Source organism: Stenella coeruleoalba, assembly GCF_951394435.1.
Source record: "Stenella coeruleoalba genome assembly, chromosome: 7".
In the NCBI taxonomy this organism is placed as follows: Eukaryota; Metazoa; Chordata; class Mammalia; order Artiodactyla; family Delphinidae; genus Stenella; species Stenella coeruleoalba.
In genome coordinates this window covers 18,310,539-18,330,293 of record NC_137153.1, presented here as the reverse complement: position 1 = coordinate 18,330,293, position 19,755 = coordinate 18,310,539, and the positions used below count along the sequence as shown (strand labels likewise).

Here is a 19,755-nt window from a genome sequence, read left to right as displayed (position 1 = left end):
TTAAAGCCCATTTACGTTGCCTGAATATGCATCACAATTCCTCCTTTGGAAATGTCTATGTTTCCACCATCGTGCTGGTGATTCTTCATCGTCCCACTCAAATCCTACCCCTCCCCGCCCACTCCTGGCCACACCTATCAGCCTGTTCCCTGGCTCAAAGGCTGACACCTATGAGCTGCATCCCCCAGGCTTCTCTGTTCTCTGACTTCCAGGTGGGTTTGTCCAAAGGGAAGTGCTGTTGGAGTGTGAAGAGTGGCGAGAGAGAGGGGTGGGTCTTCTCCCTCCCTCCCTGCTAGGCCCTGGTCTCCATCATGGCTGCGTTCCTCCACCATATACCATAGGCTGGGCAGTCCCTCTCCCGTGGCTACAGCTCTCACTGGGTTCTAGGAATAGCATGCCCTTTCTCTTTTGCTTCTTCAGGCCAAAGGATGATAAAGGCTTCTGCTGTTGCTAGTTTCCAGGGGCTTCACCATCTCGTCTTGATTCTCTTAACCCCGCCCACAGTGTGGGTTAAGGGCTGAACTGTAACCTCCCCACACCAATTCCTATGTTGAAGTCCTAACCCCCGAGACCTCAGAATGTGACTGTATCTTCAAAGAGGTAATTAAGGTAAAACAAAGTCATATGGGTGGGCCCTAATTCAATCGGACTTGTGTCCTTATAAGGAGAGGAGATTAGGACACAGACACACACAGAGGGATGACCGTGTGAGGACACAGGGAGAAGATGGCCATCTGCAAGCCAAGGAGAGAGGCTTCAGAAGAAACCAACCCTGCCCACACCTTGATCTTGGACTTCCCAGCCTCCAGAACTGTAAGAAAATAAACGTCTGTTGTTTATAAGTCACTCGTCAATGGTATTTTTGTTACAGCAGCCTGAGTGGACTCAGATTGCCGTAGTTTGTCACGGCAGCCCTAGGAAAAACACTCCCATCATTAAACTGCTCAAGTAGCCTTGGGAGTGTGCTGGCCGTATCCTTCTGGGACCCTGCCTCACACACCCAGTCTCACCAATGGTGCTATCGTATGTCCCTTTATCAACCCCATGGTATCTATCATCACATTTCTATCTCAGTTTGTAAAGACGTCAACATCTGTGCCATGAATACCTTTTACCGAAATAGTGTAGGACTCACTTTCACAATAAGGTACCTAAACTGTTTCTAATAAAGGAGCCAAGTAACATGCAACTCTCCATGTAGAGCAGCCTGTCATTTCTAGAAAAATCCTTTCACATTTTTAAATCAACTTTGGCTGGAAGGCCTGGGGTAATGATTGGAGCCCAGAGTGTCTCTGGAGATGCTGATGAGAGTTTTTGTTGCTGCTTCAGTGGCTGGGAGCCCCACTGGTCGATGTGGAAGCCAAGCGAGATGAGCTGGAATGTGTAGGGGGGTGCTGGGTTCTGCACTTAGGGATATCTAGGGAGGAAAAAGATATCACGAGAGTGAGAGTCGTTAAAACATCCAAAAAAGCTATATAGTTAAAATGATTTAAATGATAAAAAACGATTTTATAAAATCACCGGGCCGGATGGGATGTATTGAGTTTCCCAACTTCACCACCTCCCCCCCCCACCCCGTCCCCACCATCTTCACCTTGAGTTACTAATAAGAAGTTCCTTAGTCTCCAAAGTGCTTTTACAACTATATTTCATTTGAATCTCAAGAAAATTCTGCGACGTAGGTAGGGAGGTATTAACATCTCCATTTTACAAATAAAGGAAACTGAAGGACAGGTAGTTTAAGGGCCAGCGCAAGTTCATGGAGCTAAAAGGCATGAGAGCTGGGTCTGGAGACTTGGGATTCTTAGACCGGGTGGGTATCGGTAGAGTTCCCATCGTTTATCCTCCCGACTAACCTGGGCATGCACACAAAAGGCAAATGTCACAGGTTGACACTCCCACCAAAACTCACAGCGAGAAAGGATTTCTCCTCGACATCTGGCCGTGAGCGGAGAGAGGAAAGAATGGAGAGAACAAGAGAAAGAAATAATAGGAGCTGAGCTTGCAGGGAACGGGAGGGATGTATGCTCACCCGCGTCTTGGCCCCGGCTGTGTGCAGAGCGACATAGGAGGGCTGGCAGATACACAGATGCTGAACTTCCACAAACACTGTCCCCCTCCCCGACTGCACGTTCAGCAGCCAAGTCCCAGCAGTCAGCTCATCCATTACATCCCTCTAATGCCCTGACGGCTACGTTTGCAACGCACAGGGTTTCTATTAATCCGGGGAAAATCCTACTTTAGACTGTCATTGAATCAGAAATTGCTTCCGCCGTGACTGCCGTCTCCAGCGAACCAGGTGCCTCTTCCTCCACAGAGGTGTGCCACACGGGCTGGTCTCGCCCACACCCTCCGCCTGCCTCAGGTGCTCTCTTTACTCCTTCTCTAAATCTGTCCTTGGAGGCTCCCCTTCTCCTAGAAGCTTCAGTGTATTGACCCTCAGGGATTTCTGCCTCAGCTGCATTCCTCAAGCCATTATTATCCAGACCCCTAACTTAGCACTGAACGTATGCTCTCGGGCGTTAGTACCCGTTTCTGAATGTATTGGGTTGGCCAGAAAGCTCGCTCGGGTTCTTCTGGAACATAGATAACCTGAACGAATTTTTTGGCCAACCCAATAATTTGTTGTCTCCTGATGAGACTGTCAGTTCCCTGAGAACAAAGCTGGAATCCCACACCCTATTGAATCTACAGTCCTGCCTTTAGTAGATCCATCCATGTTTGCTGGTGACTTTTCTGGGAAAGAGTAGGCAAAGCTGGGGTTAAACATAGCCAGTTGTCCGAATCCAAGAGGAAAGGGGGAAGGAATGGGAGTAAATCATCTTCCCATGTTTGAAGTTTTCAGTGTTGTTTCAAGATCCGCGTAGTCAGTATTTTTGTGCTGTTCTAAGATCAGCATAAGGTAAGAGAACAAACAGAAGCCTTCCTTTGTATCATTTTAGGAACAATGAAAATAAAATAATACCTGTTGAATGGAGAAAAAGCCTAGCTTTCTGTGATACAAGAATGGGCTAGTCACACCTCATCTGTAACAGTTTCAAATTTAATCCTATTACAGTGCAAAGCATAATTTATCACTGTACTTGAGGAACCCTTTCTCCTAAGTCCCCCAGGGAGATTCACAGGCCCAGGCAGGCTCCCCTCAAGCTTGCCTCTTCCACCCTGGCACGTCCCAGGGACTCCCCCACCCCCTTCCTCTCCTCCTAGTAACCGTCACCACCTACTCAGATTGTGGGTTTCTCATCCCTCCTAGATGGGTTCCCGAAGATGGTCTCGTTATGTCCACCTGTTCGGCTGCACCCTGCAGGCCTATGGGCCCTGCACTTCCCCAAGTTCAAGACTGAAGAAAGAGCCCGAGGTCAACAACAGAGACATCAATGGTTTAATGGATGGGGGAGCTTACATGTCTGAAGCAAGGTCCCCCCATTTGCAGCAAGCGGCAGACACGATATGGCGGCAGTCTCCGCTCCCAGGGCGGGGGCGGGGGCGGGGGGGGGGGCGGGAGGTTACCAGTTATAGGGAAAATGACGTCAGGTGGGCTCATTGGTTACCAGGGAAACCAGCAGAGAGGCACGCCCCTCACCACCCCTTTGATAAGAACAATCACTAGCTGGGGCGGAGGCAAGTACATAGGAAGGTCAGTCACATGCGTCAGATATAGGTGACGCAGGCCCTGGTAGGGCAGAGGACTTACAGAGAGCAAGAGAACAGCCATCTTGAGTGGCCTGACTATACAGGCTTCCTTGCTGTCCCTGAAAACAAGTTTGCAGACCCTTTTCATTTTAAGACTTTAATGTCCATCGTTACAAGAGAAAAGACAAGATCTAAGGGCAAAATATGGGGAAGTTATATAAAAGGGTACAAATCTGACAGTCTTGGGTCCTGGTCCAGCGCATCTGATGATCTGGTTAAAATAACTGGAAATTTCTTTTACACTAACATTGGGTATTATAAGCAGAAAGGGTAGGGGGTCCCCGGAGAAAAGGGAACCAGGCATGGCCTTCTTGACACAAGAGAACCCATTTTGACCTAAGCCATTTTGTGATCTAAGCCTGGCCACAATGCTTGCCCTTGAACAGGTCTCAGTAATTAATGATCTTAAGGGAACAAAGGAAAAAGCAGTCAAGAAACAATGGTTCTGTGATAAAAGAGTCCTAGATTCTCAAGAGATATATGTAGATGTAGAGAATGGACTTGAGGACACGGAGAGGGGGAAGGGTAAGCTGGGACGAAGTGAGAGAGTGGCATGGACATATATACACTATCAAATGTAAAATAGATAGCTAGTGGGAAGCAGCTGCATAGCACAGGGCGATCAGCTCGGTGCTGTGTGACCACCTAGAGGGGTGGGATAGGGAGGGTAGGAGGGAGACGCAAGAGGGAGGAGATATGGGGATATATGTATATGTATAGCTGATTCACTTTGTTATAAAGCAGAAACTAACCATTGTAAAGCAATGATACTCCAATAAAGATGTTTTAAAAAAAAGAGATACATAACACTCTGATACATATCATTGAGTACATACATATCTCTGGGGGCGGAAAGTAAGGCCGCCACCCAGGTGGAGGATGGAATGATGACGTTGACCTCCTCTGACCCTCGTGACTTCAATCAGTTGAAGCCTGCACTCTGTCAACCTTTGCCCCAATTCTACACTGAATTTTCCACTGCTTAAGACCCTTCATGAATATGAGTGTATCCTTAGTTTCAAACTTCCCCAATTTTGCTATTCAGGGAGGCACAGCTTGGGAAAGATCCCTGGTGTTCTCCTTTCTTTTGGCTGCGCTGTGAGATCTTAGTTCCTTGACCAGGGATTGAACCTGGGCCCTCGGCAGTGAAAGCATGGAGTCCTAACCACTGGACCACCAGGGAAGTCCCTCTCCTTCCTTGCTGCAGATAATAATTCCTTCCTTCTCCCATTCTTTGGTTTGGCCATGTTTCTTGGCTCGACACCCACCAAAAGGCAAATCCGGTTTTTTAGGTAACACATCCACACCGGGAGGATGACACACCCCAACTTCACGGGGACAGAGGCTCCTGTGCTTGGGACCCTCCCAGACCTCGCCCTATGTGTCTCTTCATCTGGCAGTTCCTCTGTGTCCTTTATCACATCCTTTAATAAACTGGCAAGCGTGTTTCCCTGAGTTCTGTGAGCCGCTCTAGCGAATTAATCAAACCCAAGGAGGGGGTCGTTGGAACCTCTGATCTATAGCTGCTTGGTCAGAAGCACAGGTGACACTGGTGACTGCGGTGTGGGGGAGGAGAGCGGAGAGCAGTCTTGTGGGACTGAGCCCTTATCCTGTGGGCTCTGACGCCGTCTCCAGGTAGATGGTGCCGGAACTGAGTTAAATTGCAGGCCCCCCAGCTGGTGTTGCAGAGAACTGCTTGGTGTGGGGAAAACGCCCACACACTTGGTGACCAGAAGTGCCAGACATGTGTGTTTTGTGTGAGAAGTAAAAGAAGCACTTAGGAGATAGACGGGGCTGAGGTTTTTTCGTACAACAGGAGGGAAAGACTAGGGTTTTCCTTCACATTGGGGCTCATCAAACCTTTTACTTCCTATTCATCTTTGGCTGCTGCCTTGCTGTGAAACTCCGTCTCGGTCCTTCCCCCAGAAAAGTCCATTTCTTCAGTGCAGAGACTTAACAAGGACTATCTTAGCAGGATAGTTGAACCCCTGTTTCAAGCGGTTTCAAGAACTTTCACTTCTGAGCACTTGGAGACCAGGCAAGATATATTTTACTACACTTCTATCCTACATGGGATTCTTCTCTTAAGAGCTTTTGCCTACAGCTCCACTGACTTTTTTTCCTTTTCTCTCTTTTTTAAAATAATTGTTTATTTTTGAACAGGTTACTTTTCTACATAGTTGAGCATTGGAAAGATACAAAAAGGGACAGTGAAAAAAAATTTCCCCCACTCACCTCCGAGTCCTCCAGTTCTCTTCCTCAAGGGCAACCAAGATGATCTTTTTTTCCTGTGTATCCTTCCAGAGATATTTTATACATTGCAAGCAAATATACACATAAAATGCAAATATATTCTCCTCCTCTCCTTTTTCATACAATTGGTAATATACCATCACTTTTTGTTCACTATATATATGAGAGTATGCGTAAGTGTGTGTGTGTGTGTGTGTGTGTGTGTGCCTGCATGTATGAACAGTACTTAAAGAACTTCCTTGGGGATTCCCCTGGTGGCACAGTGGATAAGACTTCGCTCTCCCAACGCAGGGGGCCTGGGTTTGATCCCTGGTCAGGGAACTAGATCCCACATGCATGCCGCAGCTAAGAGTTTGTATGCCACGACTACAGAGCCTGTGTGCTGCAACTAAGGAGCTGGAGAGCTGCAACTAAGGAGCCCTGGAGCCACAACCAAGGAGCCTGCCTGTCACAACTACGGAGCCCACGTGCTGCAACTAAGGAGCCCGCAAGCTGCAACTAAGGAACCCACCTGCCACAACTAAGACCCGACGCAACCAAATAAATAAAATTTAAAAAAGAAAGAAGCATAAGGGAACTTAAAAAAAAAAACTTCCTCAATCTTTCAAGGGTTGTATTATAGTCCATTTACAGATGAGCCAAATTTATAGCTATTTGAGCTGTTCACAATCTTTTGCTCTTGGAAACGATGCTGATATAATTTTTTTTTTTTTTTTTTGGCTGTGCCACACAGCATGCAGGATCTTAGTTCCCTGACCAGGGATTGAACCTGCGCCCCCTGCAGTGGAAGTGTGGAGTCTTAACCACTGGACCACCAGGGAAGTCCCTGATATAAATTATCTTTACATATATGCAGGTCTGTCTGCCGTCACCCGTTTTCTGATGGGCTAAGGGTGTCGACAGCCATGCAATCTACCAGTAATTCCAGTACCGGAGCATCTTCACATAGAGTATTCCTTTCCTCAACCTGCTCCTACAAAGACAGAATCGGGTAATTTAAATGTATATTTATTTATTATTTTTTTATTTTTTGGCGGTACGCAGGCCTCTCACTGTTGTGGCCTCTCCCGTTGCGGAGCACAGGCTCCAGACGCGCAGGCTCAGCGGCCATGGCTCATGGGCCCAGCCGCTCCGCGGCATGTGGGATCTCCCCGGACCGCGGCACGAACCCGTGTCCCCTGCATCGGCAGGCGGATTCTCAACCACTGCACCACCAGGGAAGCCCCTAAATGTATTTTTTTCATCAGTTGAACTTACTGTTCTTTTTCTAGAGATATTTACACAATTGTTGCTCTCCATGTTGCTGTCACGTTTTTAAATGGAAGGACATGGGAGAAGATGCATGGAAAGCCATGCTTCACACATCAGAACTCTCTGGGGTTCTTTTCTTAGCCCACTTCCTGGGCAATCAGTGCCTAAATCTTCAACTGCTGGATTTATATTTCTCGCCCCGCTCTCCCCGCCAAGCTCTTGACTCATACATTCAGCTCCCTTCTCAATACGCCTACTTGTCGTCCCACAGGTACTTCACACCAAGCATGTCCAGTCTCAGTAGGAGATGGCATGAACCTTTACACAATCGCCCAATCCAGATACCCAGGAGTCATCCCTACGCGGCTGGAGCCTGCCCCTCAGCCTGTTAAGTCCCTCGAGGGCACGAGGGCACGACTGGGTCTTGTTAGGGTCACACATCCCTCGAGCTCCCTCCAGTGGCTGTAAGATACTTGTTGGATAAATGAATACACATATGAATGACTTCTCCTTCTCTTTCATTTCAGGGCAATGGCTGAAACCACCTTGCAGGGGAAATATGAAGCAGGGAGAGAAAATTCCTATCTTCCGGCTGGATGTCATTTTATTGGGCACAGAGAAGGGAGTGAGAAAGGCAACAGGCTACTGAGGCTGAGTGACCCCAGAAAGAGGGGGGCTCCTCAGGAGGCTAAGGCCCAAGAAGGGCTGTTACAGGGAAAATCTGCATACCAGTGTGTATACTATAGACCTGTGTCTGTCGCTCCCCAGTTGAATTTTTTTTTGTTCTCCATTTATGTTATTTGCAGACATTTGCAAATGATCACTGATACAAACAACACCATTCGATAAACCCATGGATCCCTTAAGAGAATAGATCAGGTAAAGGAGTACTGTAGGTGGGGCTTCCCTGGTGGCGCAGTGGTTGAGAGTCCGCCTGCCGATGCAGGGGACACGAGTTAGTGCCCCGGTCCGGGAAGATCCCACATGCCGCGGAGCGGCTGGGCCCGTGAGCCATGGCTGCCGAGCCTGCGCGTCCGGAGCCTGTGCTCCGCAACGGGAGAGGCCATAACAGTGAGAGGCCCGCGTACGGCAAAAAAGGAGTACTGTAGGTGGATATGGAAAACAGATAAATAGAATCACAACAGTGATAGCCCTGTAGGGTGCCAATCACTCTTCTAGAAACACCACCACCAACAACAATAATAATTGCAAATATCTGGCTGCTGGGCATTATATTACTTCATTTAATCTTCCCAAGCCTGTGATGTGGTAAAAAAAAGCTAAAAAAGGACTTCTCTGGCGGTCCAGTGGTTAAGACTCTGCACTTCCATTGCAGGGGGCGCGAGTTCGATCCTTGGTCGGTGAATTAAGATCCCACATGCCTCGGGGCCAAAAAACCAAAACAGAAAGCAGAAGCAATATTGTAACAAATTCAATAAGGACTTAAAAAAAAAAAATCTACCCTCAGCACTTTATGATGACTCCCAGTTCAGGGGTGATGTGGTAATACTGTATGTAAATATGGATTATTGCGTTTGAAAGTCATAAAATCAGGAGTTTTTCATTTTAGTCATATAAACACAGCTTCGACTCACCCCTGTAAATGGCCTAAGCGTAGGCTGGGAGCTGAGTGACAAGTAACGGCCACTGGTGGGGATGAAGATGTCTGGGGAGGACCCCGCCCCAGAAGGGTTTCCTTCCAGGAGGAGAGTCTAAGCGGGGTGACTGTTCATCCTGGCTTCAGCTGAGTGGATGCTTCACCCCCAGGATGGAGCTGCTTCCGGGACTTTACCATCTGGGGATTCTGTGCAGAGGACCCCTGCTGTCCTCTGTCTGCCTACGAGCCCAGAAGGCTGCCCGGACGGTCTGATCACCCCTCCAGGTGACACCGACGAAGAGGGTGCTCTCTTTTCCTCCTAGCTTACTCTGCTTCTATGAGAAACAGAGGAAGGTGTGAGCGAGAAATAATCAACACAGCTTTAAAGAAGCCCCAGGCCTGTCTTTGTTCTTGGTTTGTCTTTAACTCGGGGTGAAACTGTCAGCTGTGGAGGAAGGCTAGGCAGAAAATTCTAGCCAGGGTTTTGAAACTTAAATCCATGATTTTGTGAGACTTCCCTGGTGGGCCAGTGGTTAAGACTCCATGCTTCCACTGCAGGGGGCGCGGGTTCGATCCCTGGTGGGGGAACTAAGATCCCACAGGCTGCACAGCGTGGCCAAAAAATTAAAAAAATAATAAATAAATCAATCCAAGATTATGTGATGGTGCCATTCAGCCTCCCAAGTAGGTGGCATAAAGTAGGGATGTGCTCCAACGCATTCCAATGGTTGTTTGTTAGTAGGGATCATGTATTCATATTTCAAAACATCCATGTCGTAGAATATTGGCTTCTACTGTAGTTTGTGGTAAAATACTGTATTACAAAATGTTTTACACGTGCACATACATATACACCACATATACACATATATATTTTAAACCCCAGTAATAACAGTGATTACAATACCCGTCATAACTAATATGTATATAACTAAAAATATCACATAACTCATAAACACGGTTCTTCTTTTCTGGTAGATCCTCAAGAGAAGCTCATTTTTGTCAAATACTTTGTGCTTAACTCTTCAGTAAAAAGAAGCAGCCATTTGGCCCCAGGGCAAGAGAAGCAGGTAGAATCACTCCTGTTGGAAATGCCAGGGTAATTTATTATGGGTAGCATGATCAAACAAGAGGCTACAAGACAGAACAAGTAAACTATGCTCCTTCAGAGGCAAAGGAGAAATGCAAAGACTCTAAGCAGTGGCCCTTCCTGAGAGTTAATTTTGCCCCCAGGATTCTTAGCAATGAAGCCTTTTGGTCTTGTAGGTATCAGAAATTAACAAAAGCCCATATTGTAGTTAGTAGGCAGCGCAGCCGCACAAGACAGAATTCACAGCGCTGAGTTTAACACACGCTATTCCATCTGGGAGCATGGAATCAAAAACCCAACACTGGGGACTTCCCGGGTGGTCCAGTGGTTAAGACTCTGCGCTCCCAATGCAAAGGGCCCAGGTTCGATCCCTGGTCAAGAAACTAGAGCCTGCATGCCGTAACTAAAGATCCCGCGTGCCACAACTAAGACCTGGCGCAGCTAAATAAAAAAGCAAAAAGCAAAACAAAAAAAACCCCCACACCGATGAGGAGTAACGAGCAGGCAGAAGATGTTATGGAGGCCAGGCAGGAAAAGAAAATATATGGCTTACACTTCCTATAGCTCTGGCTGCAACTATTTTCTACACAGAGGAAACTGTGAGAAAGAAGACAAAGAAAAGTGGGGAAAGTAAAGGTAAAAGCGAGAAACAAAGCTTATTCCACAGGTTGGAGCCTCCTCCTGGCCACGTGGCTGACCGCTCAGCAGCGTCTCAGCAGCTGCTCACCGTCAGCACTCTCACTGGTCCCTCCTGTCTCCATGATGATTTGGTGTGATTCCGACAGCTTCTGCTAGTTACTGAAGCTTACTCTGAGCTGAGCACTGTTGTTACTAACTCCATTCTACAGACGAGGAAACAGAGCCTCTGAGATTGCTAACAATTGGGCCCAAATCACTGAGCTGCTAAGACTGTGAGATCAGGCATTGAACCTAGGCTGTTTCAGTCCCTAGGCTGTGCTCTTGTTCAGCAAAGTGAAAAATAAGACGGTATTTAATGGGGGAGAACACGAACATGTATTGAGTACTTAATATATACCTGGCGGCATTTAGTCCTCACCACAGTCCTGCAAGAGAGGTATCATTATTCCCATTTTATAGATGAAGAAACTGAGGCTCAGAGAGCTTAAGTAACTTATCCAAAGTTGCGCTGTTAAGTAAAAAGGCCCAGGTCTCTCAGACCGCAAAGCCCATACTCTTTCTTATTCTTCCTTCCAAATGGAATTCTCAGGAATTTCACTGAACTAAATAAATAAAAATCTCTCCTTTAGATATTTTTACCTCTGCACATCCAAACCAAACAGACGTTATAAAACGAATACCTGGGGGTTTCGTCAGAATTTGAAAGGAATCTATTAAAGATTGCCTGCAAGGAAGCCACTGCATAAACTGTGTTTTGTAAATTCTTCTGTTGTAATTAATTAAGTTTTCTAAAGTTCAAAGAGAAAGATGGAAGACAGAAACCAGTTTTTATTGGTTTACAATCAGAATTCATGAATATACTGGCTTCTTTTTTGGTATAAGGAGAGAGCAGAGAGTAAATGTGGTAGGAAACTATGGGGGTCCACAGATCCAGACTTTAGCCTGGAATGGACTTTAAAGATGTAATTCAAACTTATAAATGGGGAAATGAAAACTCAAATAGCTTGAGTGACTGCTAGTTAACAGTAGAGCTGAGGCTAGAAACCTGGGTGTCCTGATTCTTAAACCATTATTCTTTCCATGACATGAACCAGGAATCACTTCAGAGAATATTCCTTTTTCCTCCTCTTTTGACCCAGACAGGGATGAAAAAGTGAGAAAGCTTACCAAAGCATTAAGGATCATACACCATGATCAAGTGGGGTTTATCCCAGGAATGCAAGGATTCTTCACTATATGCAAATCAATCAATGTGATATACCATATTAACAAAATGAAGGATGAAAACCATATGATAATCTCAGTAGATGCAGAAAAAGCTTTCCACAAAATTCAACACCCATTTATGATAAAAACTCTCCAGAAAGTAGGCATAGAGGGAACCTACCTCAACATGATAAAGGCCATCTATATCAAACCCACAGCCAACATTGTTCTCAATGGTGAAAAACTGAAACCATTTCCTCCAAGATCAGGAACAAGACAAGGTTGCCCACTCTCACCACTATTATTCAACATAGTTTTGGAAGTTTTAACCACAGCAATCAGAGAAGAAAAAGAAATGAAAGGAATCCAAATTGGAAAAGAAGAAGTAAAACTGTCACTGTTTGCAGATGACATGATACTATACATAGAGAATCCTAAAGATGCTACCAGAAAACTACTAGAGTTAATCAATGAATTTGGTAGAGTAGCAGGATACAAAATTAATGCACAGAAATCTCTTGCATTCCTATACACTAATGATGAAAAATCTGGAAGAGAAATTATGGAAACACTCCCATTTACCACTGCAACAAAAAGAATAAAATACCTAGGAATAAACCTACCTAAGGAGACAAAAGACCTGTATGCAGAAAACTATAAGACACCAATGAAAGAAATTAAAGACGACACAAACAGATGGAGAGATATATCATGTTCTTGGATTGGAAGAATCAACATTGTGAAAATGACTATACTACCCAAAGATATCGACAGATTCAATGCAATCCCTGTCAAATGACCAATGGCATTTTTCACAGAACTAGAAAAATTTCACAATTTGTATGGAAACACAAAAGACCCTGAAGAGCCAAAACAATCTTGAGAAAGAAAAATTGAGCTGGAGGAATCAGGCTCCATGACTTCAGACTATACTACAAAACTACAGTAATCAAGACAGTAAGGTACTGGCACAAAAATAGAAATATAGATCAATGGAACAGGATAGAAAGCCCAGAGATAAACCCACGCACATATGGTCACCTTATCTTTGATAAAGGAGGCAAGAATATACAGTGGAGAAAAGACAGCCTGTTCAATAAGTGGTGCTGGGAAAACTGGACAGCAACATGTAAAAGAATGAAACTAGAACACTCCCTAATACCGTATACAAAAATAAACTCAAAGTGGATTAAAGACCTAAATGTAAGGCCAGACACTATCAAACTCTTAGAGGAAAACATAGGCAGAATACTCTATGACATAAATCACAGTAAGATCCTTTTTGACCCACCTCCCAGAGAAATGGAAATGAAAACAAAAATAAACAAATGGGACCTAATGAAACTTAAAAGCTTTTGCACAGCAAAGGAAACCATAAACAAGACGAAAAGACAACCTTCAGAATGGGAGAAAATATTTGCAAACGAAGCAACTGACAAAGGATTAATCTCCAAAATATACAAGCAGCTCATGCAGTTCAATATCAAAAAAACAAACAACCCAATCCAAAAATGGGCAGAAGACCTAAATACACATTTTTCCAAAGAAGATATACAGATTGCCAACACACACATGAAAGGATGCTCAACGTCACTAATCATTATGTGATTAGAGAAATACAAATCAAAACTACAATGATGTATCACTTCACACTGGTCAGAATGACCATCATCAAAAAATCTACAAACAATAAATGGTGGAGAGGGTGTGGAGAAAAGGGAACCGTCTTGCACTGTTGGTGGGAAAGTAAATTGATACAGCCACTATGGAGAAAAATATGGAGGTCCCTTAAAAAACTAAAAATAGAACTATCATATGACCCAGCAATCCCACTACTGGGCATATACCCTGAGAAAACCATAATTCAAAAAGCGTCATGTACCACAATGTTCATTGCAGCACTATTTACAATAGCCAGGACATGGAAGCAACCTAAGTGTCCATCGACAGATGAATGGATAAAGAAGATGTGGCACATATATGCAATGGAATATTACTCAGCCATAAAAAGAAATGAAACTGAACTATTTGTAGTGAGGTGGATGGACCTAGAGTCTGTCATACAGAGTGAAGTAAGTCAGAAAGAGAAAAACAAATACTGTATGCTAACACATATATATGGAATCTAGAAAAAAAAAAGTGGTTCTGATGAACCTAGGGGCAGGATAGGAGTAAAGATGCAGACATAGAGAATGGACTTGAGGACACAGGGAGGGGGAAGGGTAAGCTGTGGCAAAGTGAGAGAGTGGCATGCACATATATACACTACCAAACGTAAAATAGATAGCTAGTGGGAAGCAGCCACATAGCACAGGGAGATCAGCTCGGTGCTTTGTGACCACCTAGAGGGATGGGATAGGGAGGGTGGGAGGAAGACGCAAGAGGGAGGGGATATGGGGATATATGTATACATATAGCTGATTCACTTTGTTATACAGCAGACACTAACACAACAATGTAAAGCAATTATACTCCAATAAAGATGTTAAAAAGAAAAAGAGTAAATAGGCATAAGGGATCTTATTGGGGTTTTAAAATGAAATGTTTTAAAACTGATTTATGTTGATGGATACACAACTTGCTAATTTCACTAAAAGTTATTGAATTGCACACTTGAAATGGGTGAATTAAATGTTTTGTAAAGTATGCCTAAAAAAAACCCCAAAACTATCAAGACACTAAGAATCAGGTTATCCTGGAAAGAGGTCAAGAAGGTAACTGCAGAGGCTGGAGCTAGCAAAGCACAGGAAAAGATAAGGTCTTATCTAAAGCAATTAACAGTAAACCGGCAATTAGAGGCTTTTGTTACTTGTGTTTAGCTGAATGCTGTGAATAGCAAGCTTTTTGAAATTCTTGGCCAGATCAGAACCTAGAAAGTGAGGACTTCTAACCTCCGTTGAGTGTGAGACAAAAAGGTAGTTGTTTTTATACTTAACTTGGTAGAAAAAAGAAAAACAAAAACAGACGAGAAACAAGATATCAGCTGGGGTCCCTGGGGTCCCAATTCCAGGCCCTGGGAAGACCAAAGCTCACCCCCTTGGTTTTTGTGAATTGTCCTGAAGGGCTTTCTAGGTTTCTAGACTTCTTTTTTTTCTTTCTAATATTAGAAAGTGAAGTCATCCTTTATTCCTCTTTTCTTCACATGCCACATCCAATCTACCACAATGCAGAATATGATCACTCCTCACCAATACCACCGCTAACATGCTGGTCTGAGCTACCAGCATCTCTCCTAACTTCTTCCCCTGTTTCCATTCTTGCCCACCCCCCCCCCCCCTTTTCTTATGGCCGTGCCACACGGCATGCAGAATCCTAGTTCCCCGACCAGGGATATCGAACCCGTGCCCCTGGCAGTGGAAGTGTGGAGTCCTAACCACTAGACGACCAGGAAAGTCCCCGGTTTCTAGACTTTTGAGACCTTGCTTCCATGTGTAAATTGAGTAGAATTTACTAGAGAGATGGAAGGCGGGGTTTACATCCCAGTAATAGGGAATAAATTTGATGGGAATGGATGGGTTACTATCCAACACTAACCTGGCCCCTCTCCCCTTCCCTGTCTCAGCTTCTCTCCATCAGGCTGGCTTCTCTTTCCTGGTCTTATCTCTCTCCTCCCCTCTCTCTGCTCCCCCTCCACTCCCCTTGCAGGAGCAGAAGCAACGAAGTCTTCCTCTAATCTCCAGCCTCGGCAGGCTTTCCTCCTCTGGAGCCCAGGTGCCTGCAGCATCCAAGCTCTCGAGGTGTCATCCCTCCCTACAAGCCCCTCAGCGGCTTTCCCCCAGGGAGACAGCTCCCTCCTTCCCCTTCCCAAAGAGGAATCATGGGGTCAGCTGTTAAGATTTAACAAAAAAATTTTTTTCACGTCTTTACACAAGATCGGAAAATCTCTGAAGTTTAAGATGATACCCGGCTGTCCTGTGGTGTTTATATTTTTTCATTGCTTTGTTCTGTATGGAATTTTGTTATAATAACTAATGGTAATGGGCATTTCCTGATATTTATATAATTTTAATAAACCACCTTCAAAATTACAAAGCATTAGTGATCGGATCTAGGCTTTATTCCCATCTTCTATCAGTGATTCACTCTAAAAGGTGGTTCAATGAAGCAGCTATGATGAGGCAGTGCTAGAATTAAAAGGGAAATCAGGGTCTTCCCTGGTGGCGCAGTGGTTAAGAATCTGCCTGCCAATGCAGGGGACACGGGTTCGAGCCCTGGTCTGGGAGGATCCCACATGCCGCGGAGCAACTAAGCCCGTGAGCCACAACTACTGAGCCTGCGCGTCTGGAGCCTGTGCTCCACAACGGGAGAGGCCGTGACAGTGAGAGGCCCACGCACCGTGATGAAGAGTGGCCTCTGCTCGCCGCAACTGGAGAAAGCCCTCGCACAGAAACGAAGACCCAACACAGCCAAAAATAAATAAATAAACTTATTTTTTTTTTAAAAAAAAAAAGGGAAATCAGGTACCCTTGTGAGGGGCAGGCTTTGAGAACGCAAACCTGATGATAATAGAAAACATCACCAACTCACAGCAATATACGTGGATTTGAAACTGTTTCCTGGAGAATGTTTCCGATATGGGGAAGAACTCTCACATTTGAAGGCTCTAAGTAATGACAGGCAAAAAGTGAAAATGTCTCAGTGGCCTGACAGCCACGCCCTGGAGAGATGGCCTAAGGAATATTCTTTGTACTTTACATCCGCACTTTTTTTTTTTCCTTCCAACTCTTTCACTTTTTTTAAAAAAATACATTTATTTATTTATTTATTTTTGGCTGCGTTGGGTCTTCGTTGCTGCACACGGGCTTTCTCCAGTTGTGGCTAGTTGGGGGCTTCTCTTATTGCGGAGCACGGGCTCTAGGCGCACAGGCTTCAGTAGTTGTGGCTCGTGGGCTCTAGAGCGCAGGCTCAGTAGTTGTGGGGCAAGGGCTTAGTTGCTCCACGGCATGTGGGATCTTCCTGGACCAGGGCTGGAACCCGTGTCCCCTGCATTGGCAGGTGGATTTTTAACCACTGCGCCACCAGGGAAGTCCCCAACCCTTCCATTTCACAAAGCTTTAACTTCTCCAAGTATCACATACCCCTTTGCCACTTAGAGGGGCAAGGAATACTCCAGTGTTCAGGCCTCAGGTCCTTCCTGGGCTTTGGTGATCTGTCCTTCTCATCCTGGCTTTATAACGTGTTCCCCTAAGTTTGCCTAGTCACCTGTTTCTCGAGTTCCTCCTGAATCTTCCTAGATAAACCTGTCTAAATGATGCAAGGATTTTCTATCTGATGAATACGGGATTTTCTCCACTGCAATCACATGCAGGCTGTGTCTACCACACTCTCTCTACACCTGCATTTGTTGGAGTTTTATTTACTCCCTACTTTTCTTATGTCCCCTAATTGAATTTCCTCAATACCCATTTCCTCTCCTCTCAGGCCCCACTGCCACTACTTCTTCATTTTCACAATCACCTTGCCTCATCTAGGAGGTTGCTCTTTTCCTCTGAGGGATGTGGTGGGCAGTGGGGCAAACTGGCACCTCGGGGGGAGGGGGCCTTAGCCACCTGCAGCCTGTGGTCCAAACAGCAGGCTTATCACGGACACCATTACAGAGTCAAAAATCCTAGCTCACTTTTGGAGGGTTTAATTATGCCTTGTGCTCCTCAGAACTAAGCAGAAACAGGGATTCTCTCTTTTTTTTTTTAACCTTTTTTTTCTTTTTTTTTTTTTGCCTCGCCATGAGGCATGTGGGATCTTAGTTCCCCGACCACAGATCGAACCTGCGCCCCCTGCAGAGGAAGTGCGGAGCCTTAACTACTGGACGAGCAGGGAAGTCCCCAGAAATAGTGATTCTAATTAGCATATTTACAGAAATAATACAAGTAGATCGATACAATTGTACACTTCACTTATTAATAGCTTAATGGTTCTCCATCATTGTTTAATTTGCCCTGGCTTCCCTTTCAGCTTTAATTAGCACAATTTTTGAAGTTGTTAATTTATGACTATTTTCACTTAAGCAAGGCCTGCTAGTGTGTGCCAGATGGTAAACATCAAAAACCCAGAGGGAAGGTTTCTGTTTAGCCTTTGATTTTTGTTTTGTTTTTATTAAGCCAGAGAAAGCTTCGATTGTGCTGATAATTTGTAAGCATACATCACCAACTTTTATCTTCCTTCAAATTCCCTGTTCTCCCCCAGATGTGTCTTCTACTGCTGGCCTAGGAGGGGCCAGGGAACTAGGCAGAAGCATGCCTGAATGGCTTGGGTGATAAGCCTCATAAAGTTATTTTTCTCAATTAATGGTTTTCACTGACAATTTTACTGCTCTATTTTAAGCTTCCCCATTCCCTTGGGCATCTGTACATATGTCTGTGATAAGCCTCACCCAGTCCAACAACACTGGCTCCTCAGAATACAGACTACCCTATCTTAAAAAGCTCATCTCTCTTTTTGGAACATAACACTTGAAAATGCATTTAAACAGAAAGTAATTGAGTTTTAAAGGAAAACTATAAAAGTGATTTATTCACGAGTACACACTTATTCCTCTCCCAAATGACACCCATTTTATATTAATTTTCCTTGAGTGTGTATCCGCAGCCTTTTTCTAAATGTTTACTACTAATAGAAACTGTTTATTCCACCCTTATTCCCTTCAACTTTTCTCCAAAGATTCTCATATGTGCTGAAAGGGATCTATTGGGGGTACAGAACCACAATTTGGGAAAGTCTGCTATGAAATAATAATGCTCCCTAGTCATAATCACTGACTTTTATTAGGTAGTCAGTTAGCTATTTTTTAATTAGGGAAAGAAAAGAAAATTCTTAATTCATTTTTTCTGAAGTTATTTGAAATGCACTTTTATAATCATGTTCCATTGGTGGCAGGAAAGCTATGGAAATCATGCCTTTTTCTTAGATTAGTGGAACCTTCACTCTACAGATAAGTAATTTCTATAGAGAAATTTCTATAGGCTCTCCTCCCCCCACTCCAAAGGACTCACAGAAGAATAAAGAACCAATGATAATAATGCTCCCTTTACACTGTACAGTTTTCAAAGCAGATTCATACACATCAGTTCATCCAAGCTTTTTTCTCTCTCTTTTTTTTTAAACAGGTGGGAAAACAGAGGCTCAGAGAGATAAAATAAAGGGCATCTTCAAGGTCACACAGCTAGTCAGTCAGTGTCAGAGACTAGGATTTAAACCACCACTTGATGATTCTGATTAAAAAAAAAAAATTCGGGGACTTCCCTGGTGGTCCAGTGGTTAAGAATCCGCCTTCCAATGCCTGGGACGCGGGTTCGATCCCTGGTTGGGGAGCTAAGATCCCACATGCCCCAGGGCAACTAAGCCTGCGGACAGCAACTTCTGAGCCCACACGCTGCAACGAAAGATCCTGCAGTCTGCAACAAAGACCCTGCATGCTGCAACCTACACCTGACACAGCCAAATAAATAAATTAAATAAATAAATAAATAATTTTTAAAATTAAAACAAACAAAAACACCAAATTCAATCCTGCAAATAGGATTAGAGATCCAGCAATTATCATTAACATCATGTTGGGGAATCTTTTGTAAGAAATACTTACCAGTGACTGTGCTTTTCCTAGTTTAGATCTGTCCTGTGATTTATTTTTCTTATCACGTGACTGTCGGTTGAAATCTGGGGTCATTTCGTGTCTTTTCCTTCTTCTGTAAATTGGAAAGCATTGGAAAAATTATAAATATCATTTTAAAGCTTTGGTGGTTGGCATAGCTGTTTGTCCATTTGATTTTGTTGTACCTGTGGTTTAAAAGATTGTCTTCACTCAACTGGAAACAAGCCAAATATCTATCAATAGAGAATGGGTACAATAAACTCTGACACATCCACACAATGGAGGACTGTGAATTGTAAAAAGGAAGGCAGAATATTTCTTTATATAACTGTGGAGTGATCTCCAGGATATATTGTTACATGAAAAAAGAAAGGGGGATAGAGTGGTATGTATTGTGTGACACCATTTCTTTCAGAAAGGGGTGTGTGTGTGTGTGTG

The 19,755-nt window shown here is 44.4% G+C and overlaps 1 protein-coding gene across 1 annotated transcript in view; it reads right to left on the bottom strand.

Annotated features, from left to right (window-relative positions):
* Positions 1 to 1,243: 1,243 nt before the first annotated feature.
* The window catches only part of FBXO16 (F-box protein 16), a gene marked incomplete at its 3' end in the record, with an annotated part of 55,118 nt that continues 36,606 nt past the window's right edge, over positions 1,244 to 19,755 (bottom strand). The window contains exons 7-8 of the mRNA XM_079927780.1: positions 19,309 to 19,411; positions 1,244 to 1,417 (exon numbers count right to left, since the gene is read on the bottom strand). Of these exons, the coding sequence (XP_079783906.1) occupies positions 1,244 to 1,417; positions 19,309 to 19,411 (277 nt within the window). The remainder of the gene's footprint in view (positions 1,418 to 19,308; positions 19,412 to 19,755) is intronic.